The 27,789-nt window shown below is 56.3% G+C and overlaps 8 protein-coding genes across 8 annotated transcripts; 3 read left to right on the forward strand and 5 right to left on the reverse strand.

Annotated features, from left to right (window-relative positions):
• Positions 1–108: 108 nt before the first annotated feature.
• On the reverse strand, positions 109–1,740 carry B0I36DRAFT_435580 (uncharacterized protein). The gene has a single exon (XM_046162777.1). It carries the CDS (start codon positions 1,425–1,427, stop codon positions 177–179), a length of 1,251 nt encoding a protein of 416 aa, XP_046006495.1. The 5' UTR covers positions 1,428–1,740; the 3' UTR covers positions 109–176.
• Positions 1,741–1,992: 252 nt separating this feature from the next.
• B0I36DRAFT_425311 (uncharacterized protein) lies at positions 1,993–4,314 on the reverse strand (the record flags this gene model as incomplete). The annotated part of the gene is made up of 3 exons (XM_046162321.1): positions 1,993–3,254; positions 3,312–4,167; positions 4,256–4,314. The coding sequence occupies 3 exons, from the start codon at positions 4,312–4,314 to the stop codon at positions 2,202–2,204; spliced, it is 1,968 nt and encodes a 655-aa protein (XP_046006496.1). The 3' UTR covers positions 1,993–2,201.
• A 2,494-nt stretch (positions 4,315–6,808) lies between these two features.
• Positions 6,809–8,690, reverse strand: B0I36DRAFT_368269 (uncharacterized protein; the record flags this gene model as incomplete). Its single annotated transcript, XM_046159592.1, has 6 exons — positions 6,809–7,726; positions 7,817–7,887; positions 7,963–7,999; positions 8,083–8,267; positions 8,366–8,501; positions 8,583–8,690. The coding sequence occupies 6 exons, from the start codon at positions 8,688–8,690 to the stop codon at positions 6,809–6,811; spliced, it is 1,455 nt and encodes a 484-aa protein (XP_046006497.1).
• A 7,416-nt stretch (positions 8,691–16,106) lies between these two features.
• B0I36DRAFT_335541 (peroxisome membrane protein) lies at positions 16,107–17,905 on the reverse strand. The gene has a single exon (XM_046155490.1). The coding sequence runs from the start codon at positions 17,770–17,772 to the stop codon at positions 16,549–16,551; it is 1,224 nt and encodes a 407-aa protein (XP_046006498.1). The 5' UTR covers positions 17,773–17,905; the 3' UTR covers positions 16,107–16,548.
• Positions 17,906–18,114: 209 nt separating this feature from the next.
• Positions 18,115–19,530, reverse strand: B0I36DRAFT_335542 (replication fork protection component Swi3-domain-containing protein). The gene is made up of 3 exons (XM_046155491.1): positions 19,221–19,530; positions 19,088–19,163; positions 18,115–19,028 (listed from the first exon to the last, which is right to left on the reverse strand). The coding sequence occupies exons 1-3, from the start codon at positions 19,439–19,441 to the stop codon at positions 18,249–18,251; spliced, it is 1,077 nt and encodes a 358-aa protein (XP_046006499.1). The 5' UTR covers positions 19,442–19,530; the 3' UTR covers positions 18,115–18,248.
• Positions 19,531–19,832: 302 nt separating this feature from the next.
• B0I36DRAFT_368272 (NADH-ubiquinone oxidoreductase 21 kDa subunit) lies at positions 19,833–20,754 on the forward strand (the record flags this gene model as incomplete). The annotated part of the gene is made up of 4 exons (XM_046159593.1): positions 19,833–19,889; positions 19,980–19,996; positions 20,091–20,296; positions 20,465–20,754. The coding sequence occupies 4 exons, from the start codon at positions 19,833–19,835 to the stop codon at positions 20,752–20,754; spliced, it is 570 nt and encodes a 189-aa protein (XP_046006500.1).
• A 1,987-nt stretch (positions 20,755–22,741) lies between these two features.
• On the forward strand, positions 22,742–23,668 carry B0I36DRAFT_253768 (oxidoreductase NAD-binding domain-containing protein; the record flags this gene model as incomplete). The annotated part of the gene is made up of 3 exons (XM_046150777.1): positions 22,742–22,907; positions 22,982–23,059; positions 23,130–23,668. 3 exons carry the CDS (start codon positions 22,742–22,744, stop codon positions 23,666–23,668), a joined length of 783 nt encoding a protein of 260 aa, XP_046006501.1.
• A 1,100-nt stretch (positions 23,669–24,768) lies between these two features.
• Positions 24,769–27,671, forward strand: B0I36DRAFT_36930 (uncharacterized protein). Its single transcript, XM_046159754.1, has 4 exons — positions 24,769–24,996; positions 25,095–25,714; positions 25,778–26,786; positions 26,849–27,671. The coding sequence occupies exons 2-4, from the start codon at positions 25,111–25,113 to the stop codon at positions 27,651–27,653; spliced, it is 2,418 nt and encodes an 805-aa protein (XP_046006502.1). The 5' UTR covers positions 24,769–24,996; positions 25,095–25,110; the 3' UTR covers positions 27,654–27,671.
• Positions 27,672–27,789: the final 118 nt, after the last annotated feature.

A 27,789-nucleotide genomic window follows, 5' to 3' on the forward strand; every position in this document is an offset into this window, starting at 1 on the left:
TACTTCTCCGCCAAGCACGTTTCTCACGACTGCTATCCAAGCAAGGTCGCCGGTGGCATCAAACTTAGCTTTCGTCACAAGCAACAGGGTAATTACAAATACTGTAACCGACGCTCACAGCACAATTCCATACAGTCTATTCATGATGAAGACGAAGCTTCTAACATCCCACTAGCTCAAACTCCCACAAGATCGAACCAGATTGCCCTGTCTCCATCAACTTTGCCTCCGACCCTCTTCCCCGCAAGCTCCGGCTTGTCAGTGTAGAGCGCCACGACGACATCGCCAGCAGCGACTGCTGCTTCATGACCAGCCGCATCGACAAGCTCCAGGACACCATCTCGATGAAAGTGCGTGCCCTCGGGCGCAGAAAGCGCCCACTTGTTGTTGTTGTTCTTCTTCTTCTCCTCCTCCTCAGCGCCATCCTCGCCATCGCCACGGGCAAAGACTTCATCGTACAGCCGGCCCAGATCCCCCGCGGAGACTCCAGGAGCGGGCGTGACCTGCACGCTTGCCACGCCGACGGCTCCCGTGTTGGCATGCTCTGTGCCTGCGTGCGCGTACGGCACCCGCAGCTCCCGCGGGGTCTCGTCGACACACCAGAACGGCGCTTGCCCGGGGTGGACTTGCTCTCCTTCTGCTTCTGCGGCTGCGGCACCACCGCGACGATCAACAGGAGTAGCTTCTTTCTCGGATGGCGATGGCGAAGACGACGACGACGACGACGGGTCGAGCCGAACGGCAGGAACGGTAGCCCACTCGAGCTTGACCCCGTCGGGCCGCGTTCTCCCGCCGGGTATCAAATCACCATAGACCACCACTTGGCCGCCGCCGCCGCCACCACCGCCCGGCTGTTGCCCCTCGTCGTCGGGCTGGTGATGGCGACGGTGTCCGAGCAGCACGCGCTGCGTGATGGGCCTGACCACCTCGTCATAGTCATTCTTTGCCGCTCCCGTCCCGCTTTCTCCTCCTCCTCCTCCGTCGTGGAAAACAGTGACGGCCCAGTCGACGACGCTCCCCTCGGCAAACCCGCCCCATTTGTGCCCCTGCCTTCCCTTCCCCCCACCACCAGCAGCAGCAGTAGCACCGGCCGCCTCGGGCGTGAACGCAATGAACTCGAGATACACCCCGCTCTTGAAGAGCACGAGCACGTTCTCGGTCAGGCCGTCCGCGTGCCGCCCGCCGGGCGAGAAGGTGAATAGCTCCCGGAACCACTCTGGTGCTGCTTCTTGTCCTGCTGCGGCTTGTGCTGCTGTCCCGTCTGCGCCGCCGCCGTTACCGGACGCAGATAAGCCCGGCAGACCGGAGAGGAAGTGGTACGGGACCAGCACGACGATGTGATCTAGCGTCACTCTGCGGCCTTCTCCGCTTCTCCCTCCCTTCTTCTTGCTGCCGCCGCCGCTGCCCGGTTGGAGAGACGAGGACATTGTGTCTCTGGGTTGCGGGTCCTGTGCAGATGGTCCGGAGGTTGTGGTTGACGATATTGCAGAGACGGGCACTGGCACTGACACTGGAGAGGCGTCAGGCCACTCTGGAGTCGTGAAGGACAAATAAGAGGAAGATTGCACCCCAACAGCTCTGCCAGGGGGGGGGGGGCTGCCAGAAAGGAAGACGTTACACGTCAACGTACAAGCCGCACGACTTTGGTCTGTCTCTGCGATACGGGCCAGTAGATAGGCGAGTCGATCAATGCGATTTCGTTTTGGTAGGTGTCTGCAAAATGGTTACGCAAAGTGCCCTGTAATGATAACCCCGAAGTGCGGAGAAGGGGAAGAGGAGATGGCGTGCTCGGAGCAGTGTTTCCCCTCATCGACTCCGCACTTTGCACCCTGCACATCCATCGCAGACCAGCTGCTCCGAGGCACGCACGACATTCGATTTCATGGCATTGCCCAATGAAATGGCCAGGGAGATAAAATTGGCATGGTATTTACAGGATCTGGTCTCACTAAAACACAGCAATCTGATTTGGCACATATGTGTGGAACATCCCCAAATATTTGTATATGTAATCGAGAGCCTATGTAGTGAAATGCAGGAAGAAAACCCTACGTACGTCTATCTTGCACGTGCCAGATTTTGAGTATCATGAGAAACATTGCAAAGTCTTGTTCTCGTCCCCTCCCTTCCTTCTCTCTTCTCGCTTCCTGTGTCCCGTGACACACGCGCGCCACGGGACCACCACCAAACGAGCCGATCGCTTATTTGGGGTTGGCGGCAATGATGTCGACGGTGGCCTTCTCGGCGACCTGCGACAGGGGCAGGGCGATAAAGGCGCCGGGGATCCGGGGGAAGACGGAGGCGTCGACGACGCGCAAGGCCTGAGTGCCGCGCACCTGGAGCTTGCTGTTGAGCACGGCCATGGGGTCGCCATCGGCGCCGATGGGGCACGAGCACGAGGCGTGGTGGCCCCAGGCCTCGTTCCGGAGGAAGTCCTTGATCTCGACGTCGCTGGTGGCGTTCTGGCGGCCGGGCCAGACCTCCTGGAACCCGCCGTCCAGGGGGATCAGCTTCTTGAACATGTCGCGCGCAAAGTCGACGCCCTCGCGCATCGCCTGGAGGTCCTTGTCGGCGCCCTCGGTAAAGTAGTTGAAGTCGATCAGGGGGGTGTCGCGAGGGTCGGCAGACCGGAGTTTGACGGTACCGGCACGGTTGCGAGTGTGGGCCTTGAGGATAATCCAAGCCCAGTGTCGGGAGTCAAGCAGGACCTCGCCAGACCAGCCCGGGAAGTATCCGCGGAAGTTGGCAGGACCGCCGGTAATGACAAGATCAGGGTGGCCACCTTCAGCGACCGAGGACTTCTTGAGGACCGCCAGAGAGAGACCATTCGAGGCATAGACGCCCTTGGCGGTCTGGGTGGCACCATTCCTCCACTTCTTGAGGCATGCGTCGTCGGGGGTGCGGTAGAAGTTGCACTCCTTGATGAGGTTGAAGTCAGAGGTGGTCTGGCCGACGACCGTGTTCTCGTAGCGGTCCTGCAGGTTCGTGCCGACACCAGGCAGGTCGACGAGCACAGGGATGTCGAAAGACTCGAGTTCGTCGCGCGGGCCGATACCGCTCAGCTTGAGGAGCTGGGGCGTGTTGTAAGTGCCGCCAGCAATGATGACTTCACGAGTGGCAGAGACAGTGCCGTATCCGGTCGGGCTGGCGTTGCGGGCGCGAGCGTCGGCGCGGTACAGAGACTTGCCCTCCATGAACTCGATACCGGTGGCCCGAGGGACGGCGCCGCTCTCGTCAAAGATGATCTTGGTAGCCTGTAGGACAAGTCAGAGAAATGTGGTTTGGCAACCTTACGAACCGCAGTCGCTTACCAGAGTTTCGAGCTTAATGTCCAAGTGGTACTTGCGGGAGCCGTCCTTGTTGGTGGCCTTGGCAACCTCGTAGATCCAGTCGAGGACACCACCACGCTTCGAGTCCCTCATGGAAAGGGGGACCTGGTAAACGCCCTCCCGGTCAAGCTGGCCCGGGGCATTGATATCGGTGAGCAGCGTAGAGGCAAGGCCAGTTACCGTGGTCAGCAGTCCGGTGAGCAGACCGCCTTGGCCCATGGCGCTGCAGGCGGCGAGGATGAGCGTCACAACCTTGAGATCGGTGATGGCCGTGAACAGCGAGGTGAGACCAGTGTTCATCCAGCCGTTGAAGCCGTGGCCCACATAGCTGTTGGGGAGGTACTCGCACTTTTCAATCTTCTGGAAGTAGCTGCGCATCTTGTCGGCTTTCCAGCCCTTGTCGCCGGTGAGAGTGGCAATGTCGTTCCAGTCACTGTCAAACGCCTGCATCGTGACCAAAGCATTGTGACGCGTGCAGCCACCAAGGGTACCAGTACGGGGGTACAAGACGCCCAGAGGCGTGGCCCCGGCGGGAGGGTCAAGGCCCATGTAGCGAGAGCCATCGGCGAGCTCGTACACCATCTTGGTGTCCCTGGCCCGCTCCTCCGGGTCGGCAGAGTGGTTGACGAAGAAGTCCCAAGCTATCTCATCGTACTCGGTCGAGGCCAGACTGTAGGCCGGCACTTGGGTCAAGATGTTGTCGGAATAGTCACCGCCGGCATCGATGAGGAGGACCTTGTAACCAGCGTAGGCAAGGTTGGCAGCAGTACCACCACCACCAGGTCCAGAACCAACAACAACAAACTCGTAGTCCTCGAGCGTGTTGTTGCCTGACTGCCTCTTCAGGAAGGGGCTGTGCCTGTGAACAGAGCTATCACAAATAATTAGCGTTTGTACATGTTCTTGGGCTAGACTCGAAGACTTACACAGAGAGAACCTCTTGGGCGAGGAAGGCACCCGCCACGAGAACCTGGGAGGTACGCATATTGGCTTCTCTGTATTATGATTACTTGTGGAAAAGGAGCGACAAAGGGCAGCGAGGACTACTCCCAATACAAGCTTTTGTCGGTAGGAGTAACTGGACAGATCAATGATAGAAATAGTTCTTCTGATGGCTACCGTGACGCCACCACGGGCTGAGCAGACGTTCTCCACCTGAGAAGCCAAGAAGCAGAAAACAATAAAGGAGCGTAAGAGGTAGGATTTACCAAAGTCGATATGCAAAAGAGTGTATGGTTGGCTCCTGGGGAGTGAGAAATCCGCCACCGGAGGTCATCGGGGTCCGGAGGCGAAAGGCATCACCAGGCTGTTATACAGCAAATTCGCAAGCAACGAGGCGTGGCCAGGATAACCGTGCTCCAAGCACATGGCAGCGGCGCGGGCATGTCAAAGGACCCTGGCCGCCTAGGAATTTGCCCGTCACCCCGTCGCGGTGGAGCCAGGCGGTGCTCTCTCGACAACTGCCTTCAGTAGCGAACTGGGCCAGGGGGGTATGCCTGTCGACGAGAACATTTCCCGTTCGGGAGGGTTCGCAGTGGCTTGTTCGAGAGGGACTGCCGACCCCTGCCGCCTGCGCTCCTGTGCATTGGCTCGATTTCGGCTGGATGTTGCAATTGTTGGCTGTACCTGCAGCAAGACCATTCATGTAATCATTTCTGACATTTCTGCACCCAATGCCCATGATAGAGGACTGCAGACTGGCCACAGACTCTGCATGACGACGAGACAAAGCCGACGGAAGCTGGACAATGAGCACGACAGTATTATTATTATGACCTCCGGAGGTAGAAGACCGAGACTGGCAAGGTCCTCCCGGCTGGACCTGGCTGGCCCGTGTCGGCAACCCTGGCCGGCCCAAGACGGCGGACGCGTGCGGGAGGAGCAGATCGGCATGCAAGGTAAAGAGTCAAGACAGGGTGCTCAATCCGCTCCCAAGCCTCTCTCATGGAGAAGGCATGCGGGCGTCAACCTGGCGAAAAAGCTTGACTCCTAGTAGGCAGCGGAGAGAGTCCAAAGGCGCAATCTCGGCGGACCACGTGGGCAAGGTCGAGCAAATGTCGATGAACCCCAGTCAAGGAAGTGTGCCGTTGGCGTGGGCACTGAGCAGCTATCAGCATAGGCTGCCCCTTGAAGTCAAATATGCTGCGTAAGGCCGCCGAATGGGGAGGCAAATCCGCCGACATGGGATGGTGGTAGGGGTGAGTGGCCAGCGGGACGCTGGCAAGAGCAGAGAATTGCATACACGCGAGATTCGAGGCAGCAAGGCGAGCAACTGAGGTTGCCATGCCAGGTCAGGGAATTCCCCCGAGCGCGCCGCAAGCCCTGGTCCTGGAGCTGACGACACGACGGCGAACGACCCATGCCAGGACTAGGAACAAAGCTGGCGATCGGCAGTGGGAAGCGAAGAACGTGGCAGATTGGCAGTGATGCCCCTGTGGGAGGGGAGGGGAGCACACTGACAGGCGGGGGCCCTGCTCAACGGCAGCGGCCTCAGGCCATGCATGCCTCTTTCTCCACTGCATTCCAGTGGAGTAGCGATAGTCAACCCTGCACACACAACCTCGACAACCCTTGATCCTGCCAGACCGGGGCCCATGGCCGGGGTTTAAGGCGCGATCTGACAGCGTGACTGCCGTTCCGGGACGGCGCCGGGGAGCCCCTGCTGCTGCATCTGTCCTCCACTCTCCGGACCTCTCTCCATGAACTGCTTGCCCCCTTTGCAGCTCAACCGGACCCGTTCCGCCCGTGCTCGGCCTGCTCCGTCTCCCCGTCCCGGGCCCTTGCTCGCCGTCCCTGACAGTCGATCGGCCCCCCCCCCCTAACATCTACATAGGAATGAGGATCGGCTGACTCTTGTGATTTGAGAGCAATCAGGAGAACAGGCCATAGTTACAGACGGCCACCCCGATACGAGTCGCCATGGTTGACGGACAGGGCCGTCCCGACACTGTAGTCCAAGCAGAGAGGCAAGCAAAATGTGACCACGCAAGCACCACATGTGAAACAGAGAGTGGTGGTCAGACTGGGCCTGGTCTCGATCGGTGGCTTTGCCACAAAGGTAATGACTGTGTGTCTCTGTGCCTTCCTAACAACCGGAGATGACGCCCAGTGCGCCATCCCTCCATCTACGAAAAATGCCATCAAGGTCTGAAAACAAGAAGTGACTGATTCCAGTTCAGCCTGCAGCGATACGCCTTGCACCGCAAGGCAGCAGAAAGCCAATCCAAGTCTGTAATATAAAATGAAAAACGCCAATAATCCGCCGGCTGGCCACATGCTGCCTTTCCCCGCCAGAAAGTGCAGTCGTTTTGGACACAGCCATCCATAGGTACATGCTATAGACTAGAGAAGAATATGTATATGATGACAGAGAGGCGTGGGCGACCAAATCTCTGTATAACTTTTGCTTGGTAAAACGCGCTGGTGCTGCTTTCAAAGCACGAAGAGCAAACATTCCTCGCCGATGGGCTCCCTCCTCTTTACATGGCCCGGCCGAAATCGCCGTGGGAAGACTTCTCGCCCACCGACCGGGGTGGTGCTCCGGCCGACACCGTCGCGGTCAGGGTGCTCCGCTTGCCGGCGAGTATGTCCCGCGTGTCGTCGTTGTCGTCCGAATCGAACGGCTGGAGCTCGACAAACGTCGACTCGTCGCGCTGCTTGCTGCGCACCATGTACTCGGACTTGACCTTGATGTTGTTGGGGCCGACCTTGTGCGAGAGGCCCGACGAGGAGAGCCCGGCCGAGCTGCTGCTGCCCTTGGCACCGCCGCCGCCGCCATACGACGGCCCGTCGCCGCTGCCGCCGGCGCCCGTGGGCCGCTTGGTGGTGTTGCCAAAGGCCTTGGGCAGGACGAGGCTGAGCAGGGAGCGCATGGCGGGCATGCAGGCGCAGATGAGGCCCACGCTGACCTCGATGGTGGACCAGATGCCAATCTCGACAAAGTCCATGGTGACGTTGCCGCCCTGGCCAAAGTGCAGCAGGTACTGCAGGCGCAGGATCGCGACGAGCGAGACGAAGAAGCCCACGCAGAACATGGAGAGCACCTGGATCTTCTTCTTCCACGACATGCTGAGCTTCCAGAGCTCCGGGAGCGGGAGCACAATCATGGCAATGTCGAGCACCAGGCAGATCGCCGCCGCGATCCACGCCTGCAGGTTCACGTCCCGGCACGTCGCCTCGAACTCGCCGTCCCAGTGCAGCCAGGCGCCCTCGATGGGCCCGCACTGCCAGATGGTCACAGCCTCAAAGGCAATCAGGTACAGCGCGTTGCCCGCGATGAGGACGTACACCCACTTGCGGAACTCCTTGCGCGGGAAGATGCGCAGGTAGAACGCCAGGATGGAGATCTTTGTGAGCGGGATAATGGCCAGGTACAAGATCTCGTCCCAGAAGTAGATCTGCCGCGAATGTGATGTTGTGTTAGCAGGTTGTGGTTTGTCACGAGGTCGAATTTCGTCTTCTTTGTTTTGAGGGGTCCGGTTTCTTACATAGAGAATCTCGCTGATGTAGTCATAGTCATCAAGCATCCAAATGTCCTTGCCGAGTCCATATTTGACGACTACACGTTCGAAACCTTGTCAGCTCTTTGGCTCAGCGTTGTAATGTGACACACTGAGTCGATGAAGCAACCTACGCAACCCAGACAACACAGTCATGGGAATAGACAGAAGCTGTAAACACACAGAAAGACACAAGGTTAGTTCATGCAAAAAACCCCCCTTGGTTGAGATGTGCCACAATCATCCAGACTCACCACGCAGGGGATCATCAGCCAGTCGTCCAGACCCCACGACTGCCACCCCACGACACCGCGAGCGAGCACGCGCAGGCCAAAGATGACGAGCGCGAGCGCGCCAAAGACGGGCGTCACGACGACGACGGGCAGCGACCGGTCATTGACTGGCCGCTTGCAGGAGACGTCGGAGAACTTCTTGGTAGCTGGAGGAGACACCAGTCGCAATTGACGTTAGCACTGCATTGTTCCAGTTATCGCCGGTGTTGGAACGAAAACAGCAATGAACAAGAAAGAGACATACCAAGGGCTTCTCTCTTGGTGCAGGTGGTGGCCACACACGCCGTGAGCTTTGGCGCGAGGGTCTGGTCGGTACAGATGCAGGTCATGTTTGTCAGGCTGCCGCAGATCTGGGGAACGTATTGCATTGTGCATTTGAGCTGCATGTGACGAAGGCATCAGTGTTAGTGACGCTTTCTCAAGAATGTAGTTCTCTGAGGGTTGGTATCCGTAAAACTTACACCGCATGCTGGCGGCAGAGCGACTCCGGCCGGCAGAGCCTGTGCCAGCACGGGAACGGCTTGGAAGGCCAGGGCCGCGGCGATGGTTGCAACGATAATGAACTTCATGGCTGCGAGTTTCGCTCGTGGTTGGTGCAGCGAGTAAGGGAAAAGCAAAGTCTTGTGCCGAGCCAAGAAATGAAAGAGAGTCCCGTTCTAGGGATGAGCTCGTCGCCTGGTCCTGACCAGCGAGTCGAACGTGAGCCTTGGCCGTCTTCGTCTGGCGTGTTCAATCGTTGGGATCCGTTCCTGAGCTCTGAAAAGGGACGTCCACTGTTTAGGAATGAGAACGAATCCAGGCAAGCAACGTGAGACTCCTCGGCGACGAGAGAAGGAGAGTAATGGTGTGACGGGACACGCAACAGAAGCAAAGAGCGATTGCTGATATAAAAATCAGCCACGACTTAGAGGGTGAACGAGAGAGTGATGGGTTCAACACTTCCCTGTCCTCGACAGCCAGCAGGAATAATAATCTGCGAGTTCTATTTCTTTGCAAACCTCTGCAGATGGCTCTCCTTCCTCCCGCTCCCAGGATACGCCGCCGCATCCAGCATGAACCCTGGAAGGTCTCTGTCGAACAAGCAGACCGGCCAACTCCACCCCATCATGACCCAGTATGCCAAGCCCACCGTGTTTGTACGAAGTACTATGTTGGTCAAGTCGACCCCAGGAGCTGCTCGCGCCTCTAGTGGACCTGTCTGGAGAAACGCCACGGGCCTGGCCCTTGTTCTTGCAGGCATACCTGCTGCCGGCCTACCCGCCGGCTCGCCAACTGCCACTCCGAGATGGAGATTGACGAGAGAGGTCCGGACAATGCCTGCGAGAGTGCGACAAGCCAGCAATCTTGCCGCGCCCACTGGTGCTTGACCCGGCGGTGCCCCTGGCTGGTGGATTCTTGGTACACGGCGACTTGGGACAGGGTTCCGGGCGTTCCTCCAAGGCCGGGGTTAAGGCCTGTCAGCTCCACTGGGCTTGATCACAAAAAACAAGAACCAGATACAGACAAGGGAACGATCGGCCTCCCGGCTGCATTGGGCAATAAGAAGCCTAATACTGCTCTAGGCATGGGCCGTGTCAACTCGCCTTGTCCAGGCTACGTCTTCAGCCTGTCGGGCTAGTCAGTTAGAGTTTTGTGCTACACTCTTGTCAGTGACGTTTCGAGAGATGTGGTGATGATCCGCAAGTGTAGTTGGAGTACAGGATGGGCACTTCTCAGTTTGCACCCCGAGGAGACCGTCGGCAAACAATCAATGCTGTCCAAGGCGGCTTCGAATGCCTGCTCCCCGGACCAGGGCCTCGATCCTGGGCAGGCTTCTGTATGCAGTCATGATTTGGCCTTCGAGTGCCTTGCAGGTACGCCTACATAGTACGCCGGGGGAAACGGGTCTTCCACGGTATTCTGCTTGGCCTGGCCAGGATCACGCCGAACAGTTGCGGTTGTTCCGCAGAACCGGTAAAGGGGCTTGCAGGCGCCCGTTGCGTGGGCCCTGGCACACAAAACCATGAGGGCCAGGGGATGTGAGGCACGCCTGCATGGGACAATCACTGACCCGTGGCGTGATTCCCTTGAATGATCGACCGGAAGAAGAGCACACAAGCCAGCACGCGTGATGTCCAGAGGCGAGGGCCATGACGATCATTGAGGGGAATAAGGTTGCCGACGGCTAGGTGCGTGCTGGTCTAAAAACGATGCCCGGTTCTGACGCAACGGCTTGTACGAGCTATGAGATACGAGACGGGTGTGTCAACGGCTGCTTAGCCACGTGCAGTAACGACCAGGACCTGGTCGATAGGACACGGACTAAAGTCTGACAAGCTCGTAGAGTCACATCGGGTCCAACCTCCATTACAACTGACAGCGTCCAATGTCAGCATGGCCCGCTGTCATGTGTCTGACTTGCGTTATCTCGATATGGTCCCGGGCGCAACCCTACCTTAAGGTCAGAGTGATAAAGGCGTCTGGCTATAGGGCAAGGGTTAAAAAGCCCGCGAGCCTCTAACCAGACGAGGGTTGGCAGGTTCCAGCGGGATATGGAGAAGCCAATCTTGCTCTCTTGTTTCACCAACGGCCGTCTTCCCTGGCAGTGGCTTGGGGCGAGCTTGGCCTGCTTATTGCGTCTCCACACGAGCTACCAAGCTCTCGGTCGCGAGGTACCACCCGTCTGGGAGATGGAGTCGCGGGGGCGTGGTCCAAGCCGTCCGCTCAAAGTGCTCCGCTAGCGCAACGGAAAGAATCTCGGCAGAACGGCGCCAAAATCATAGTCCAACCACTTTAGCGTCGAGCTTGTTTGATACTTTCGAAATTGCCATGCCAAATCTTCGATATTCGATGTCTTGGTGGCAGACGCCTGTGCTATCATCAGGGATACCTTGGCCAGACCTGGCCTCCAGGTCGGAAGTGCTGATGAAGTTCGCTAATCATCTCGTCTATGCTTCCTCAGATAAGAACAAGGATTTTGCCTACGATGATGGTCCTGGTGGCATGTGTCAAGATCGTAACGCCATGGTCCGTCACGACCCAAAACAGCATTGCTGTCCGGGTGAAGCTACAACGCCAGTCGTCGGTTTACGCGGCAAGCGGCAGCGGGCGATAAACATGTCTTCGGGAAGAATGAGCCGTGACACACGGAACAGAATGTGCCGTCCAAGCAATGAATTCCAGCACGCCGCCAACAGTAACAGTCCATGACCCTGGCAGTCTCTTCACACGTGCTGTGCCTGCATTTTACACCGCAGATGCCTGTCAGCATGCCGCCATGGCACCCCGAGCCGACGGTCGTGCATGCCAGAGGGAGCTGCCTGCTCGCTAAGCGAAGCGTACTTTTCCCCACGGCATATGCCGGCAGTTGCACCCACCGCAGACTGTAAAGCCTGCAGGCTTCACAATGATGGTGCTTCGCGCCTGTTGTCGACTGATGAATCCTTCTTCACCGAGATTCAACCAGATTGTTCTCGACGAATCCATGTGGTCATAGAAAGATAGCAATTCTCCATATGTTCTCGAAGATTTACACTCATCGGACATCTTCCGCCGGTCCGGGCCCGGAGGATAACTGGACCTTGGGCCATTTGCTGCAGGCTTCTGCAGGGCAGTGGCGCAGGAAGTCCACTGACCCGGGTATCTTGCTCAAGGGTCATTGCCTATCCTGGAGGTTCATACGTCAATGAGTTGCTATGGCCCTGGGAGTGTTCTCTGCAATGTTGCACCGTCGGGACTGCTTCCTCGTACGGAGAGCACGACATGGGATAACCAGGCGCGACCAACAATGGCAGTTCCAGGGGTCCTCCAGACAAACCCCTGTACCTGCATCCTCACTTGTTTGCCAGCACTGATACTGTGCTGCCTTCCTGAGTGCGCCATGATGACTGTCATTACTGTGAGATGTGCTCTGGGGAGGCAGAGGCCAATATCCCACAATTCATGCGTCATAGCAAGGCTGGTGGGGTCTTCGACCAGAGACCCTCTTTCTGTCAAACCAAGAAATTCAAGGAAAAAGCCTTCTTGTCTCGTCGTTGACATGGATACTTAGAAAACAAACAGGGATCACGTGCATGTGTGCTTCTTGAGCAACAATCTCCTGGAAGCTTTACGGAGTACGTCTGTCTCGAGGCAAGGATATATCTTGGAGGCATGTTCCTTGATCACAAGAATTGGGTCGATCGTCACTTGAAAAAAACGGTTCTCCGCTCTGAATGGAGCCACCATCTGGCCCAGTCGCAACGGTGGCCTAAAAAAGGCAACAATCAGCCTTCCCTGAGAAGTCATGTGGAGTCGGCTGCTTGCCCTGTCAATTGCCAAATGGCAAGGTTACATCCCGTGCCGTCATGAGATGAACAATCTCTGGGTAGAGTTTCACTTGCCATCCCGACTGGCTATCTCCGATAATTCTCAGAACCCTGCCAATAGTCCTTGGGCTCAGATGTTTGTCGACCTGGATGACCGACCCGAACCTCTAGATGACAAGATTCAGAGTCTATGCTGTCAAACCTAACAGGCATCAGGATCTATTCGCCAATTGGCGCTCGGGCAAGAATTACGGTCATCGGAGCACTTCATAATACGAACAGAATAGATCTATGGTTCTCCTCCCGTATGGAGCTTTGCAAGGTTTCACAGGACCATGATGTCGTCCCACTGTGTTGAACCCATGCTTCGGTAGTTCCCATAGTCCGGGTCAGCATCCTTAGTGATCTGGTGCTTTGCCCACAACCACACGCCAGACCTGAAGAGATTTTCAAAGTCAATCATCCTGAGAAACAAGCCTTCAAGCAGCAACGGATAGTAGGCCACTCCGGCAGGATCTAGCCAATGAAATGAATCGTCAGAACTTCTGAGACGTACGGCCCGCGGAAACGTGCTTAGAGCTGACTGATGTGCTCTCTTAATGGCTTGTGTCCAAACCTACGCTTCTCTCTGCAATCGTCTGGACCTCTGAACCTCTGAACCTCTGAACCTCTGAACCTCAGAAGATGCGCATTCGTGCCAAAGAACTCCAACCACACGAAAGGTTGCCTCACCAGTGCGCAGTTCCCCTCAACGTATGCGCAGGAACAGGGTGTGTCACGGACCCGTGCAGATCCAGTCGTTCCGCTGGTTCTTTTTCCCGACGTAGCGGACCGTAGTGACGACGATCCATGGGCGGAACTACCGCGGACGTTGGAGTGACCGCCGAAACACTCGTACTATGCAGACGAGTCATCATGGCATGGGTACGATGTGTCGGCTCGTGTTGCCCCTGACATGTGCCGACGGCCAATGATGATCATCACTGAGCATTGCAGGAGTGCAGAAGGGTGGCCAAGAAAGGGGATTCTGATCTCAGGGGCATGGGATCGCCACCTTGTTGGCTGTGCCATCGTGCTCTCCCGTGATGGCTTTATTAGGCCATCTGCTAGCGGTCGGGTACCAGTGCGGCCAAATAATTACCCTTCTCAAGTACGCTTGTCCGCAAATGCTATATTCACATGGGTGCTTCGCGATCATAGGGGGCCAAAGTCAATTACAACATTTCAATGAATGAATGGGTGGCTAGCTTGTCGTGGCTCAGGTGACAACCTGCCAAATGCCGTGTGGTTGGAAAACATCAGAGCTTCCCTCCCTCGGGTTGGACAGCGGCTTGTTGGTCGTCCATATCAGGAAATCAGGCGCCGTGCCGAGTGCATGCGGTTGTAGCCGTTTTGCACGTCTAGCAGCCAGAGTCTGCTTAGTCATGCGAACTCAGCTCCCGGGTGCGTCCTCTCGCTCTTGGGATTGTGAACACGAACTAGGTTGAGCTTGACCTTCAGCTCTAGATCGATTCTATATGAGTTCTAATAAACGCCACCTTTTCAAAAACCAGCCTCTATGGCACAGGGGTAATGCGTAAGTCATCGAAACACCAGTTTCTTTCGAGAACCGTCGACTAACAAGACCAAAGGTCGCACTCGTAATATATAAAAATCTTCTGGTTTATTATACGATGCACATGCGAAGATCCGCGGTTCGATTCCGCGTGGAGGCAATTTTTTGCCATTTTCCTGGACTACGGATGATGTATAAGTAGCCTTGCTCGCCTAGTTTTCTTTTTCTTTATTTTTAAAGTATTTTCCCGTGCCCTCTCTTTCTTCCATCTTCTACTCTATCTTATCATTCATATGTAGATTAGAGTCAAACAAAAGTTTCTTTACTTTTTGAGATGATCCTTATCCGATAGAAAGATGTGGTTGCTTATGAATGTATAATATTCCGATATATTCGTTTCTGGTAAACCGACATTCATGCACACTGAGCACCCCCAGCTTCATTTCGTAGTGGTCAGGTAATTCCAGCTTGTGAATTAGTTGTGACGACCCGACCAACAGGTCGCAAGATCGGGCCAGGGACAAGGGCAGGTCATGCACGCGGGTCCAAGAAACATTACCTAAGCCACCATGATGAGTCATCCAGGACAGGACCACGCCAAGACCATGGAACTGTGCCAAGAACTGTGGGACTGCGCAGTCCCAGTAGGAACTGCGCAGTGCGCCGGTAGAACTGACAGTTCCAAGGCACGGCAACACAGTTCACGATGAAGGACAAAGGATATATAGAGCCAGAAGGATTTCCTTGTAGACAGTCATTACCTTTGTACTTCAGCGATCAATCTAAGTATCACCCTCACCCTTCACTTGACCTAGTCACTCAATTGATCCGAGTGTGATATCTCGCAAGAGACACGAACGACAACCCCCTCGAGAACACGAGAAGCACGGAGTCAGTATTGCATGAGGTCGCTACCTACCTTATCCAGAACATAAACCCCACCGCGCCGATCAGACGGTTGACCCCGGAGATCGGATCGTGACATTAGTGTGCCCAGGCAATAGGACTCCGAAACACGGCCTAGCTGAGCCAATTTTAATCACGGAAGACCTGCAGAACAGGAAAGCATGACAGTCTGTGAGGAACGACATGTATTATAGATGCCAAAGGAGCACTACGATCAGCAGTGATGGCGTGTGCAAAGACCTGCACAGTACAGGTTCCGAGCTTGCTGCTCAAGTTCGGTCGTGGTTCCTTGCACCCGAAGTTAACATCAGATGTTTCTCCATTTTTACCCTGATGGCAATTACAGGATCTTTTTGTTCCTTGGACAAGCAGTGCGAGTTCCGGGGACGCCTGATGCAACCTCTGGCGGTGTTCTCGATCACCTACAACTTCGCTTGAGAGTCCCCCAGTGAGTACGGCACTGTCTGGCCGCCCGCTTACTGCCTCAGGGCAATCCTGCTTAAAAGTGCTGAGCCTCTCTCCTGGAACAGGTATGGCTCATATACAGGTGTTTCACCAGATAGGATGCTCTGGCTGTAGATGAGGAGGGCTACCGGAACATAGCAGTTTCTCTGTTTTGGTGCGAGTTGTGGTCCTCGAACTGCTCCGCTGTCAATTTCAAAGGGAACAGGCTACAGAAACCTGCTGGTCATTCACCCTTCGTTTCAACAATATTAGTGCACCAAATAGGCGAATCGTTCGTGGTTCGTCGCTCGGTGTGACCAGAGAGGCCTACATACGTTGCTGAGTTGCCAGCTGCGAAGGATTGAGATCTTTTGGCGGCAATTGCAGGTTAGTCTAAACTGCTTCCTATCAAGTCAACGGCAACAGAGGTCGACTCGAAGATGGTAAAGCTACACTTTGTCAAAGACCTAAGCTTGAGCTGTTATGTGTTGCGTCTTCCCCGGTCGGCTTAGGGACCTGCCGGGTTTCGATGCTGGTGGCCCGAATCGAGAGAATTCAGCTCTGGGCCGAACGAGAGATCGCCAACCAGCTCGTGAGCCGAGGATTGAACAGCTTCAATTGCTTCAGCATTATCGAAAAGTTTGGGGCGGCATACACGAGAAGAACTGCGTTTCCTCACAGTACCTATATCTGGACGCAAGTCTCCTGCCCAGAGTTTCCACAACTTAGACATGTTGAACATGGATACGTGCAGATAATCCCTTAACCGATTCAGGATTACCTTACATTTCGGGCTGGACACGGCTTCACTGAAGCCCTCATCGCTGGTCTGTCAACAAGGGGGACCAGGTTGAGCAGATCTGCAGACTCAACTCAGGTAGATAGCCCGCGGACTCTCGAGTTCTGAAGTCTTGGTGTATCTCTAATTAATTGGTGTATATCACCCAGTATCAACGTGACGAGTGGCCTCCATCCCTCATTTCGCCGTCTCTGCCAGGGCATTGTTCAGTAATTAGATACTGTCAGTACAGAATCTCTGGCATCGTCATAATTGCTGCACTGCGCAGATGATAAGTGGCAACAAGAAACCCAAGAACGCCGGCTTCGGTATATACAAAGAAAAGCTCTAGGGCTCCCTCTCGTCTAATTCTAGTCGAGTCGGCCGCATTAACATAGCACCGCCCCATTATAGTACACTCGTCTCTCGCCATTTCCAGATCACATGAATAGCCCCCCTCAGCTCGAGCTTGCCGTGCTGAAGTAGTAGTTTTCCCACAAATACTCATAGTCCTCCATGATGGTCCCAATAAAGCTGGGCATGCGTGACCGCACGCCAGTAACGAGACCCTTGGTGACGTTCTGGTAAAAGGCGCCGCGCATGAGCCACCAGGCACTGCCCCATCTCCTCTTGCCCCATTCCTCCTGCTCGAGCGTGGTGGTGCGCAGGCTGCCGTCGCGCAGCTGCCGCGCGGCATACTCGACGGTGAGGCCAATGATCCACGGCGTCCACGACTTCTTGTCTTTGCTCCTTGACAGGGCTATCGCGTAGATGAGAGGGGCGAGGATGTGCAGGCTCTCGGCCGCCTGGCCGGATGCTGATAAGCTGTTCAGGAGCTTGGCGGCAGGCTTGATATCGTCTGCTCGGAGGACCCGGCTCTGCAGATAAGAGCTGATGTCGCTTGGGTTCGGGAGACTGGGCAGCCTGCTCTGTGTGCGCGGCATCTTCCACTCCTTCTCGTGCGCCGGCTTGCTGTGGCCGTTCATGGGCCGCAGCAGCGCGACGTTGTCATCGTCGTCCTCGCCCATGAGCTCGCGCAGAGCCGCGCCGTCATCCTCCTCTTCCTCCTTGCTCGGCACGATCGGCTCGCGCTCAGGCAGTGCCGGGGTCATGATGGGGCGGGAGTGCGTGATGCGCATGAGCAGCAAACGGCAGACAGCCTTGATGACTTCCAGCACAATGACGACGCGCCAACGGATCTTCTGCCCGCGCCGCGCGGCAGCCATTTCCCATAGGAGCTCAGTGTACTGCACAACCTGCAGCAGCAACGCTACTCGTCGGTAGACACCGCTCTTGTTGATCCAGAACTGTGTGTAGCGCGCATGTGGTGTCGGCGCGGGACGATTTGCCGCGCCCGCAGGGTTCTTCGCGGCGGCGCGCCGCAACAGGGCATCGTGATATAGTGTGAGGAGCTGCACGCCCGAGTGAAGGGTTTCCGATGCGATCTCTGCATCGCGGAAGCGGCCCGGAATGACGTAGGTAAGGGACCGCAGCGCGCTCTCAATCTGCGAGACCTGGCCAGAATTCTTGGCAATGAAGTCGCTGTACATGTGCAGGAACCGTGGTGGAAGGGCGAGGACTTTTGTAACGGGATTGCTGCTCTGGTTGGAAGCGTTGGCGGTGGCTGGATTCCGCGAGGGGCGCGCGGGCGCGCTGCGCACGACGTCGGACGACTGAGCCATTGGGACTATGTGCAGGTGTGGCGCAGGGGCATCTCTTGGGCGTGATCAGCAGCAAGTTGTCGACTGCTGCTGTCGCATGTCGGAGGTGGAAGAGCGTGCCGTTGCAGTGTTGGTGATGCGGTGATGTGGCGTGGTTGGAGTAGAGGACGAAAACGACGGACAAGCTGATGACATGGGAGACGTGAAGGGGTGACGGTGCTCGGCCCCGTCAGCTGGAAGAGCTAGCTTGCCTCGGCTCGCTGTGGCTGGCATGGCTTTCCCCAGACACGGCCTGCGGCAACCCCAGTCCCGGGACTCGTGTCGGCTTGCGGAGTGGGGCAGGCAGTGATTTGACTCTGGTGCAGCACAACAACATGGTAATTTTTGGGAGAGTAACGTACGTACCCAAGCATCACGACGGGCAATGTATTAGGGCACATCATAAATCCTGCAGACCCGACATTGTCTCATAATGGCCTCTCCGATTCCCGCCAAGATTACCACAATCCATCCATCTCTGCCATTGCTGCCTCCTCGTCCGCATCAGCCTCTTTCTCCAGACTACTGCTGGCTGGAGAGGTCTTTGCCTGATTCGCAGATGGCGCTGCTCGAGCCTCCGACTCTGCAATCAGCGCATCGAGGTCGTCTTCAGCCTCGTCCACCGACTGCACCTTGTCTCTTGGTGCCTGTCTCACTGGTAACGAAGGGCCGGCTTCGTATTCCGCCATGAGGGCGTCAAGGTCGTCGTCTTCATCTGGCGCCAATTTTTGTGCTGGCCGAGACGAAACATTGCCCCCATTTCCAAATAACGACACAGAACCCGTCCTCTGCGCCTCTTCCTCCGCCATGAGCGCATCCAGATCGTCGTCATCTGGAGCGTCGTCACCACCATTACCAAACAAAGAGTTACCAGTAGGTCGTACTGAGTTGGTTGCCTTGGGTGTTGCCCCATACAGATCGTCCTCGTCGTCGGGCACGTCGGCTGGTGTTGGCGTCTTCGGCCGCCCCGAGGCTTGGTTCTGAAAGATAGGCGCCACTTTCGCCGGAAAGACAGCGGCATCTCTTTGCTCCTCCCCTCCTCCCCCAAATACGTCATCTTCCTCAGGCCGTGATGACTGTGGCTTGCCCTCGTTGATCCACTCCACGCGCTTCATGTGCATGAACTTCTTGTGACCGGCTTTCTCCACCATACCTAGAGCATCGAGAAAACGCGCCTTGGGGAATAAGTCGTCCAACCACAGCTGATAGAAGGATAGTAATCTGGCGGCATCAGAAAACTGCACAGGGTCGTTAGGTCTGGCCAAGTTACACGGTCTTGTGCTGTTGAGATCCTTACCTCATGGCCTTTGCCCTTGAACTTCAATTCACCGGCTTTCCGCCGTAGTCTTGGAATGCCCTTTTCTGAAAGCAACCTGCCCATCTCACGTTAGCCAAATGCTCTGTCGAGGCTGCCACCGAAACCTACATACCTTGTCTCGTCAAGCTTTACGTTAGGTACTCTTGCTTTCTTCGCCACGGCAACCTCTTCGTCGATACCCAGTCCGGTCACATCTTTCCGTTTCTTTGAAGAGGCAGGTTTTTGCTTGTCCTCAGGCTCTGACGCAAAAGGATCATCGTCCACATCGTAGTCGTCTATGTCGAGATTGGCTGTTGGAGGCGACGATTTTCGCCCAGACATGGCTGATGACATTTCTGAAATCTCAGAGCAGTGCTGGCTTTCGGTTATATGTGCAGACCGTCTGATTACGGGGAATGTCCAGATTTACAGATGACCTCGGGAGTGTGCCAAAAGCTCAATCCGACCTCAAAGTCCAGGAGACGCGTCTCACTACCCCTCGACGCGTTTGGGCCATTAAACCCCCAAAAGGGCTAGGCGGCATACCACAGGTGCCAGGTAAGCCGGGAAGGACTTGGGATGACAGTGATCCACAAGTTTTCCCGCACCATCCCCGCTTACCTAATCGCAGCCAATCCCGACTCCGCGATTTCAATCAGGCGAAGTTGACGACCTCACAGCAGAGCAACCTCCGCTGACGCCCAGAAACGACGAGCTGTTGCGCAGCCCAATTGTGTCCGCAACAATGGCCGCCCCCCAGCAGACATACGTGCCGAGCAAGACGCTCCGGACCGAGTATCCCGTGAGTCGCCCCGACTCCAATTGATGGCATGCTCACGCCATTCGTTCCAGCTTCGCACTCCGCTAACGCAAGCTCTTTTCCTCACGATAGCTCATCGACAACGACCCGTATGTACCCTCCCAGCTCGACGGCCGGGCGTCTCCCCGACACGATCCCCTCATTTTCCGACGACAGTCTGACTGACAGCTTTCTGCGGGGTAGCCACTTCAAGAGAGTCATTGCATATGCCAGACCATCCGACTATGTCCACGGCGCGGTAGCTGCCGCGGCTGGGCCCGGAGCCCTGTGGACGATGGAGCGCATCGCGCCGTCACACGTCGGCAAGGGCGGTTTCGCCTCGGCCATGCGCCTGACTGGCGTCATTGGTGCTATCGGCGGTTTCCTCTACTTCTACCAGAGATCTACACGTACGTCATACACGACACATTCCCGAGCTAAGGCACACACCCCAAGGAGCACTTGAGAAACGTTTGGTGTCTTTGTTGATCGTCCTACATTGGACCGCATGAAAAAAACCCGCACCGAGGAGGATATCAGAGGGGGCTGGCTAACACACGTCTCGACACACACCACAGTGCGGTTCTACGGCATGAGCGAGAACGCCCGCGAGATCGACCTGGACATGAAGGAGATGGTGGCCAAGGTCAAGGCGGGCGAGCCGCTGTACGGCGTGAGCCAGCTGAGCCCGCACATGCAGGGCGTGGCGGCGCGGCAGTCGCGGTACTCTGCGCTCTTCACTGCGGTGCTGCCGTGGTTCAACTTTGTCAACCACAACCAGCACGGCGTCGACACGGCCAAGTACTACCGCCAGGCCGAGCGGGAGCTCGAGGCCGAGCGCCTGAGCAACAGCCCCGTGCAGGGTTAAAGGGGATTGCCGGTGGCGGGATCGATGGAAGTGCAGCAGGTGGTGAAGGAGGAGGATGGTGGAGCGAGGTCGCCGGGTGGGTTGTGCAACAACCAACTGGTGCCTCGGATCAGCCTGGTCGAGTTTGTACATAGAGTCGGGTGATCTACAAGAACGGCAAAGCAGAGGTTGAGCCGGAGTTGGGGAGGGACGCGTAGTCCAGAAATGCAAAGCTTGCTGATTTTCCATGTCATATCAGTGCTTTGTTTCTGTAAATCACAGACGACGCTCACACGAACGTTGGTAACGCATCCTAATCTTGGTCACGATTCGTGGCCAGACTGACGACTTGTGCTGTCGGAGTCGAAGCAGCATGTCCCATCATGACACAATCCAATGCGCGCGGCGTTTCTTTTGTTACGCTTACAGTGGAAGACTTTGGGGGGCCGTTGTTTCCTGGATAGTAAATTCACGGAGCCTGAGGAGATGCCGCTCGACAATAAGCACATAACAATACAAACAAGTGAAGGGATGGCAGCAGCATACACCTGCCTTTCGAAATTGCGAGTGAGCGGAGCATAGGTCATGACTTGGAGGTTCAAAGGCCCAGCCGAAGGCTGTTGTCATTACACAACAAGGCCTCCAATCTGATCTCAGGGGATTCTGGTGCGAATCAGCCACCCCTGGCCGCCCTGATCGGCGGAGTTAAGAGACGTTCCGTGGAACCGCTGTTAGTATATGCTTGAGTAGCTGGGTGGTGGAGCTGATTAGATCTGGGGATTGTCTGTGTTGTATTGGGGATTATTTGGGTTGAACGCGTCACGACTTTGTCCAGCATGCTAACTAAAAATAAGCCTGTGAGCCTCCTCCTGAGTTGTTCTTTGCGCACTGCAGGTCCCCATGGCGCGCCGGGGTACGGTGAGTGGTCAGCAATGATGCGCCATGTTAGGTACTTTAAGTAGGCACAGCTTTAAAAGGCCAGTCGGCCACATGTATTGGTCGGACTGCCTGCAGGACGACAAGACTCTTTGTGGCCGCAGATGTCGGCGGATCGGGCCCAACAAGCCCCGGCCTGCACGCAACAATGCAGCCTCTGGATGGGATGAGGCAGTCTTGCCTTTTGGAGTGGCAGTGGCCGCCTGGAGTTTGCAGGGTCGGCCATTGCTGGCCCCGAGCCCCCACCAGCCCTACGGCCCCGAGCATGCTGGACGCAGTGCAACTGACTGGCTCGGGCCCGACCTGCCGTGCCGCCCCGCCGGACCTGGTGCGAGATGAGGCTTGATGCTCAGAGCGGCACGAGAGACCAAGCCCGGACACGGCAAGCCCTTGGCACCGCTCTGCGCATTTAAAGGTCGAGGCAAAGAACGTCGAGAAGGAGGACAATGAATGATCCCCTGGTCACTTTTCTTTCGCACTCGGGAGTCCCTTCACAAAACACAAAGACTTCATCTGCCCACCCTGGTGTTCCACTTACACGCGCTTACCCGCCGCTGCGCAGCTTTGCAACGGTACACCATCGTCTGTCTGATCCCAGGCAAGGATTGTCCCGAACAGGCCGTCTCAATCAAACACCTTGTCCCTCTCGGTCCGTCAGCCAGTCACAAAGCCCTGTAGTGTTGCTCTCGGCCGCCGAGCAGACAACCACATTGGGTGCAGCGCTTGCTCGACCGCCGCTGGTAGCCCGGATTAGAGTTGGGGAAAGTCCGCCGAAACCTTGATACACCCACCACCAGCCCATCACATCTCGCCCAGGCGACGCCAGCAGCGCACCCTCACGGCCCGGGACGGGATCCTCACGCAACGTAATCTCGCATCGGCCAATTACACACAGACAAACAAGCCGAGCAGCCATCCTCGAGATCCAAAAACAGACAAGGAAGTGCACATTCACGGGCGCGCGTTACATATAAGTCGTCCGCCGCACCACCAAGGCAGGCAGGCAAAAATGTCCAAGACTACCGCAACAATCGCAGGAGCGGGACTCGCTGTCGGCGCATACTACGCATTCATGGCCGGATCAACATCATCAACAGGCACGCCCGCCAAGGCGTTTGGCTCGGGCCCCGCCTTCCTCCTCCTCAAGCTCCAGAGCTCAGAGTCTGTCAACCACAACACAAAGAGGCTGCGCTTCGAGCTGCCCTCCTCGGAGACCACCAGCGGCCTTCCCCTGACGTGTAAGTCTTTGTGGCGTTCCTAGTAACTTGGGAGTGGGTTTCCCGTGCTAATTTAGTGGCCGCTCCTTGTGCAGCTGCTCTCCTCACCTTTTCTTGGCCCCAGGGCAACAAGTTGCCAGTGCTAAGACCATATACCCCAATCAGCTCTGCTGGTAAGCTTACCCCCTCTGGAACCTCTCTCCAGTAGTATATCATCCAGTAACCTTACACACACGTGCCCAGATGAACCGGGCGTCCTTGATTTCCTGGTCAAGAAGTATCCCAATGGCAAGCAGAGCACACACCTGCACAACCTGCAGCCCGGCGACAGCCTGCGCTTCGTCGTGCCCATCAGGGGCTACAAGTGGGAGGCCAACAAGCACCCCGAAGTCACCATGATTGCCGGCGGCGCGGGCATCACCCCGATGTACCAGCTCGCGCGGGGCATCCTCGACAACCCGGAGGACAAGACCAAGATCCGCCTTCTGTTTGGCGTCAACTCGGACTCGGACGTGCTGCTCAAGGACGAGTTTGATGCCTGGGAGAAGCGCTACCCTGGCCGGTTCAAGGCCGTGTACACCGTCAGCAACCCCGAGCTGGGCAGTTCTCTGCGCCAGGGCTACGTTGACAAGGCCCTGATTGAGGAGGAGGGGGTCAAGCCTAGTGTCGATGGCGCACAGGTCTTCGTCTGCGGGCCACCGCCAATGGAGGCGGCGCTATGCGGGCGGAAGGGGATCCTTGAGCAGATGGGCTACAAGAAGAGCCAGATCTACAAGTTTTAAGCCAGAGGCGGTTGCCTCATTTGTACCGCGAACACAATATACCACATGATATTTCGAGGACAGGAAGGGGAGCATGAGAGAGAATACTGTAGTCGTCCTTGGTGAGCATCAGTAACAAGGCAAGGGGCCTTCCGTGACGTGGGCTGCAGTGGCGCAGCAGATGGAATGCTCGCGCAGGCACCAAACGGGCTGGGTGTTTCAAGGTGAGAAATAAGCTCTCGCACAGACTGGTGAGGATGCTCGAGGAACGACGTGACCAGGCGGTTCCTGCATGCATGGGGAACAGAAGTCGCTCCAGCCATGGCCTAATCGGGCTGGTCGTGCCTGGCATCCGCGGCCTCCGCCCTCCATGGCCCCGCTTTTCGTGCCTGCCCGCTCCACGCCATCCGACAACGACGCCCAAATTGCAGCGCCGGCCAATGACCTGATGCTCCATCCATGCGCCCAGGACCACGCGATCGACCTCGCTTCCGCCCTGTGACGAAACTCTAGAGGCCACCAGCGCCCTCTGTGTCAAGGGGTTCAAGGCAGCAGCCCTGGTCTCGTGCTTCACACTGGCACATATCCTTGGTCTCTCCTGGTCGCAGCCTCCATTTTCTTGCAGACCCCATTGGCGTCATGTCTTCTTGCCTGAACTACGACAACAACAACCACATTCACTATCCTTGAGAGTGGCAGCGTAGATCTTGACAGCCTCTCAGAGACACGACGCGACATTCAAGGCGGCTTACAGGCCGAATTGGACCTTGGCAACTCGGCGGCCATGGATCCGAATGATCCGTACCATGGAGGGTCTTTGGGCATCGGAGTCCGCAGGGCGGTACGTTTGATATACCCACTAATCTCGGGCTTTCAGTCACGTCGTGCTCAAGCTCCATGCTGTCGAACTTGGACTCTGCCTCCTCGCAATTCGAGATGCACCTGGCCTAAAGTTGGAACAGGGAACGACCTCGTGAAATCCAGAAACTGACCATGTTTCCTACCGAAATATAGTGCGACCAGTGTCGTCTGAGAAAGGTACGTACTTAACATTTTCCTTGACGAACATCTTCAGGATCTTTTTAGTAGATCGGACTCACCTCTTATGCCTTTTGCACGTCTTGTCAAGCAATATTTGAAACTTCTCAATGTTTTCCAATAGCAAGCAGACAGACCACCACTTACACACTCCCACGCCAAACACTTGTGCTAACGCACACTTCGCAGATAAAATGTGACAAAGAATCACCTTGCGCGAACTGCCGCATTGCCAGGCGAATATGCAGCTCTACCGGGCTCGGGCAAAAGCCCAAGGAAGCCCGGCAGCGGGTGCTCATTTCGAGTCAATAGTAAGAAAAGACCCATGGCATTGCGCGCGTTCATTAGAGTGTCCGCAGTCTCGTGAATGGTAGCCCATGCTGACTTGCACCCATTTGCTGCTCACTAGCGAGCGCAAGATCGACATGATTGAGGAACGGCTAGGAGGCATTGAGGAGCTCCTGCAGAACCTAACCAATGCCACGCTGTCGTTAGGAGCCCCGGCATCGCCTCAAGCACCAGGCAAGCAGACATCTTTGTCCAACATATCTTCTCCAGCGTCGCAAAGGCGTCATGGTGGCCAGGCATCATTTGATGCAGGCACTGGCCCGTCATCATCTCACAGCAAGAGCCCAGCAGGGCCGGCCACGACGAATTCCACCGACGAGACCATGAGTACGGTGTTTGACCCGCAGGACGCATCCAACTTTGAAGGTGCCTCGTCGACGGCTGCACATGCTGCTTTCGCGTCCGAGTTCCTCGAGAACGCCGTGCACAAGACGAGCATGCTGCATGATGGCAGTGCCAGCGGAGCGAAGATGGATATCGCCCTTGCGTCATTGCGGCAGATTGTCGGCATGCAGCAGAATCGTCGGGGAGGCCTTTCAGCATCATTTGAGAATTTTGGCGGCGAGAGCGGCAGTGGTTGTGTCAACGACGTTGGCGAGAAGCATCTGCACAAGATGAACCTGCGGGATCTGCAACTACCTCCCATGGCGCTTGTGGTTGAGAAGCTCAAGGAGCTGAAAAGTAAGAAAAAGATTGTGGCGTGATATGGAGAAGCCCTCACATGCTGACAGCCGAATCGTGCAGACACGCCAGCACCTCCAATGCTTACCGTCGTCTCGGCTTTCATCGACGCCGAGACCTTCACAGACCGTTGTCGGCGAGTCTATTTCAGCACTGAAGAACCGACAGAGTCGGCATTCATCGTCGTCAACTCAGGACTCATTACCCTCTTTTTTGAGGCGTCACTAGAGGTTGGAGACTCTGATCCCGTGAAGCGAGCCCAGTATGAAGCTTGCACGGCAATGTGCCAGAACAACCTCGAGGTCGCCCTTGCCCAGATGCCATTGATGATGCCGGCAACTCTCGACAATGTCGAGGCGCTTCTCAACGGTGCCTCTTTCAGCGTTGAAGTCTCACGCCCATCCCTTGCATGGCTCTTGACGAGTCGGGCGGTGCACATGTGCCGGGCGCTGGGTATCCAAGACGTGTCCACAATGACAAACGATCCGCCGGAAGTGGTCGCTCGTAAGACACTACTCTTCTGGAGTGCTTACCTCCTAGATCGAGGCCTGTCGCTCCGGCTCGGCCGAGCGAGTATCTTGCAGGATTACGATATCAATTTCCCCCAGAACCTTGACCATATCGATGGACCTTTTCCGGCGAGAGAAATATTCACCATATGGATCAAGCATGCTTCATGCCAGGGACGTATATATGAGCGACTGTACTCTCCGGGCGCGCTGCGCCAGTCCGAAGCATCCCGAGTTGAGCATGTTCGGGCATTAGCGGCTGAGGAACTTGAGATCCTGGAGCACTCGCAAGCGGTTTCCGCAGAATTGTCGCGGCGACGAGAAGCGGATACAAGTAGTGATCCACAAAGTCGCATTTTTCAGCAGATTCTCCGAAGCGACGAGATTGGCTATCACTCGACTTTGGCGTTGATATATCGTGCCTTGCCTCCGGCGCCGGGTGCACGCAGCAAGACTTTCGCAGACGAGTGCTGCGAAGCGGCGTACTCGGCTATCCGCGTACATCTAGAAGTGGTGGCATTAATGGAGGGACAGAACTCCATGATGATTGCGCATCTGCACTGGTAAGTCACACATGCGATGCTCTGAGCACATCCGTGGGACTTTGATTGTTGATACCGAACAGGACCGTGTTATACGCACCCTTCATACCATTCATTGTCATATTCTGCCTGCTCATTGAGACATGCGCCGATCCGATGGCCTCGTACGACGTTTCTGCAGACCTGCAGCTTATGTCGAACTTTGTCAACTCTCTGGAAGCGGCAATCGATTTCTCTCCCTCCGTCAGCCGCATGCACCGTCTCTGCCAAGTCCTGCACAATGTTGCGTCCCTATATGTCGAAGCCAAGGCGCAGCAACAGTCTATGCTCCTGCAGCAAGGGCAACAACAGCAGAGCAGGCTACACCAGCAGGCACAACGCCAAGACGACGGCGGTTCCTATATGCGCGGCACTGCAGCCGAAGCATCAGCACAGGACCCAACTCAAGCCGGCAGTGGCGGTGTTGGTAATAGCAACAACGGCGAAATGGGCGGCATCCCGCTCGACGTGCGCGAGTTTGACATGTACTTGAGCCAGTTGGGTTTCATGCCAGGGCAGTACCAGCAAGCACAAGCACAAGCACAAGCACAAGCACAAGCCCAGCAAGAGCAAGGCGTCAACGCCGCAAACGCAGACCAGCTCGACGCCACCATGCTCGGCGGTGGCGCGAGCGGATCACATAGTGGGATGGAGGGCATGCTCCCGTCAGCTAGCAGCAATAGCGGTGTTCCTATGCAACAGCAGCAGCAGCAGCAACAACAAGGGTCCGTGTTACAGCAGCCCCTGACGACGAATCAGCTCGGTGACTGGTTCTCGGGTAACAACTACATGCTGGGTTTGCTAGAAGAGGATCTATCGGGGATACACACGTTCAACTGGACGCCGTGAGGAGATCGAAGTAGCTAGCTGCAAGCATTTATCTCTCAATTAAGAGACTTGCGGCATAATCGCACGGATGCGAAACTTTGCCCGGGCTTGAATTCGCTTGAGAAAAACGGCATGGAACAATCCAAGAGAAGCCCGG

The sequence above is a fragment of the Microdochium trichocladiopsis genome (genome assembly GCF_020744255.1).
Source record: "Microdochium trichocladiopsis strain MPI-CAGE-CH-0230 chromosome Unknown B0I36scaffold_11, whole genome shotgun sequence".
In the NCBI taxonomy this organism is placed as follows: domain Eukaryota; kingdom Fungi; phylum Ascomycota; class Sordariomycetes; order Xylariales; family Microdochiaceae; genus Microdochium; species Microdochium trichocladiopsis.

Excerpts from the sequence above, each read along its gene's own strand:
- B0I36DRAFT_36930 (XM_046159754.1), top strand. The coding sequence starts at position 25,111 with ATGATTGAGGAACGGCTAGGAGGCATTGAGGAGCTCCTGCAGAACCTA. Across the intron at positions 25,715-25,777 it reads GAAGCTCAAGGAGCTGAAAA|ACACGCCAGCACCTCCAATG; the intron begins GTAAGAAAAAGA and ends CGAATCGTGCAG. Across the intron at positions 26,787-26,848 it reads ATGATTGCGCATCTGCACTG|GACCGTGTTATACGCACCCT; the intron begins GTAAGTCACACA and ends GATACCGAACAG.
- B0I36DRAFT_335542 (XM_046155491.1), bottom strand. The coding sequence starts at position 19,441 with ATGTCATCAGCCATGTCTGGGCGAAAATCGTCGCCTCCAACAGCCAAT. Across the intron at positions 19,164-19,220 it reads GTAAAGCTTGACGAGACAAG|GTTGCTTTCAGAAAAGGGCA; the intron begins GTATGTAGGTTT and ends TGAGATGGGCAG. Across the intron at positions 19,029-19,087 it reads TCAAGGGCAAAGGCCATGAG|TTTTCTGATGCCGCCAGATT; the intron begins GTAAGGATCTCA and ends GACCCTGTGCAG.
- B0I36DRAFT_335541 (XM_046155490.1), bottom strand. The coding sequence starts at position 17,772 with ATGGCTCAGTCGTCCGACGTCGTGCGCAGCGCGCCCGCGCGCCCCTCG.
- B0I36DRAFT_435580 (XM_046162777.1), bottom strand. The coding sequence starts at position 1,427 with ATGTCCTCGTCTCTCCAACCGGGCAGCGGCGGCGGCAGCAAGAAGAAG.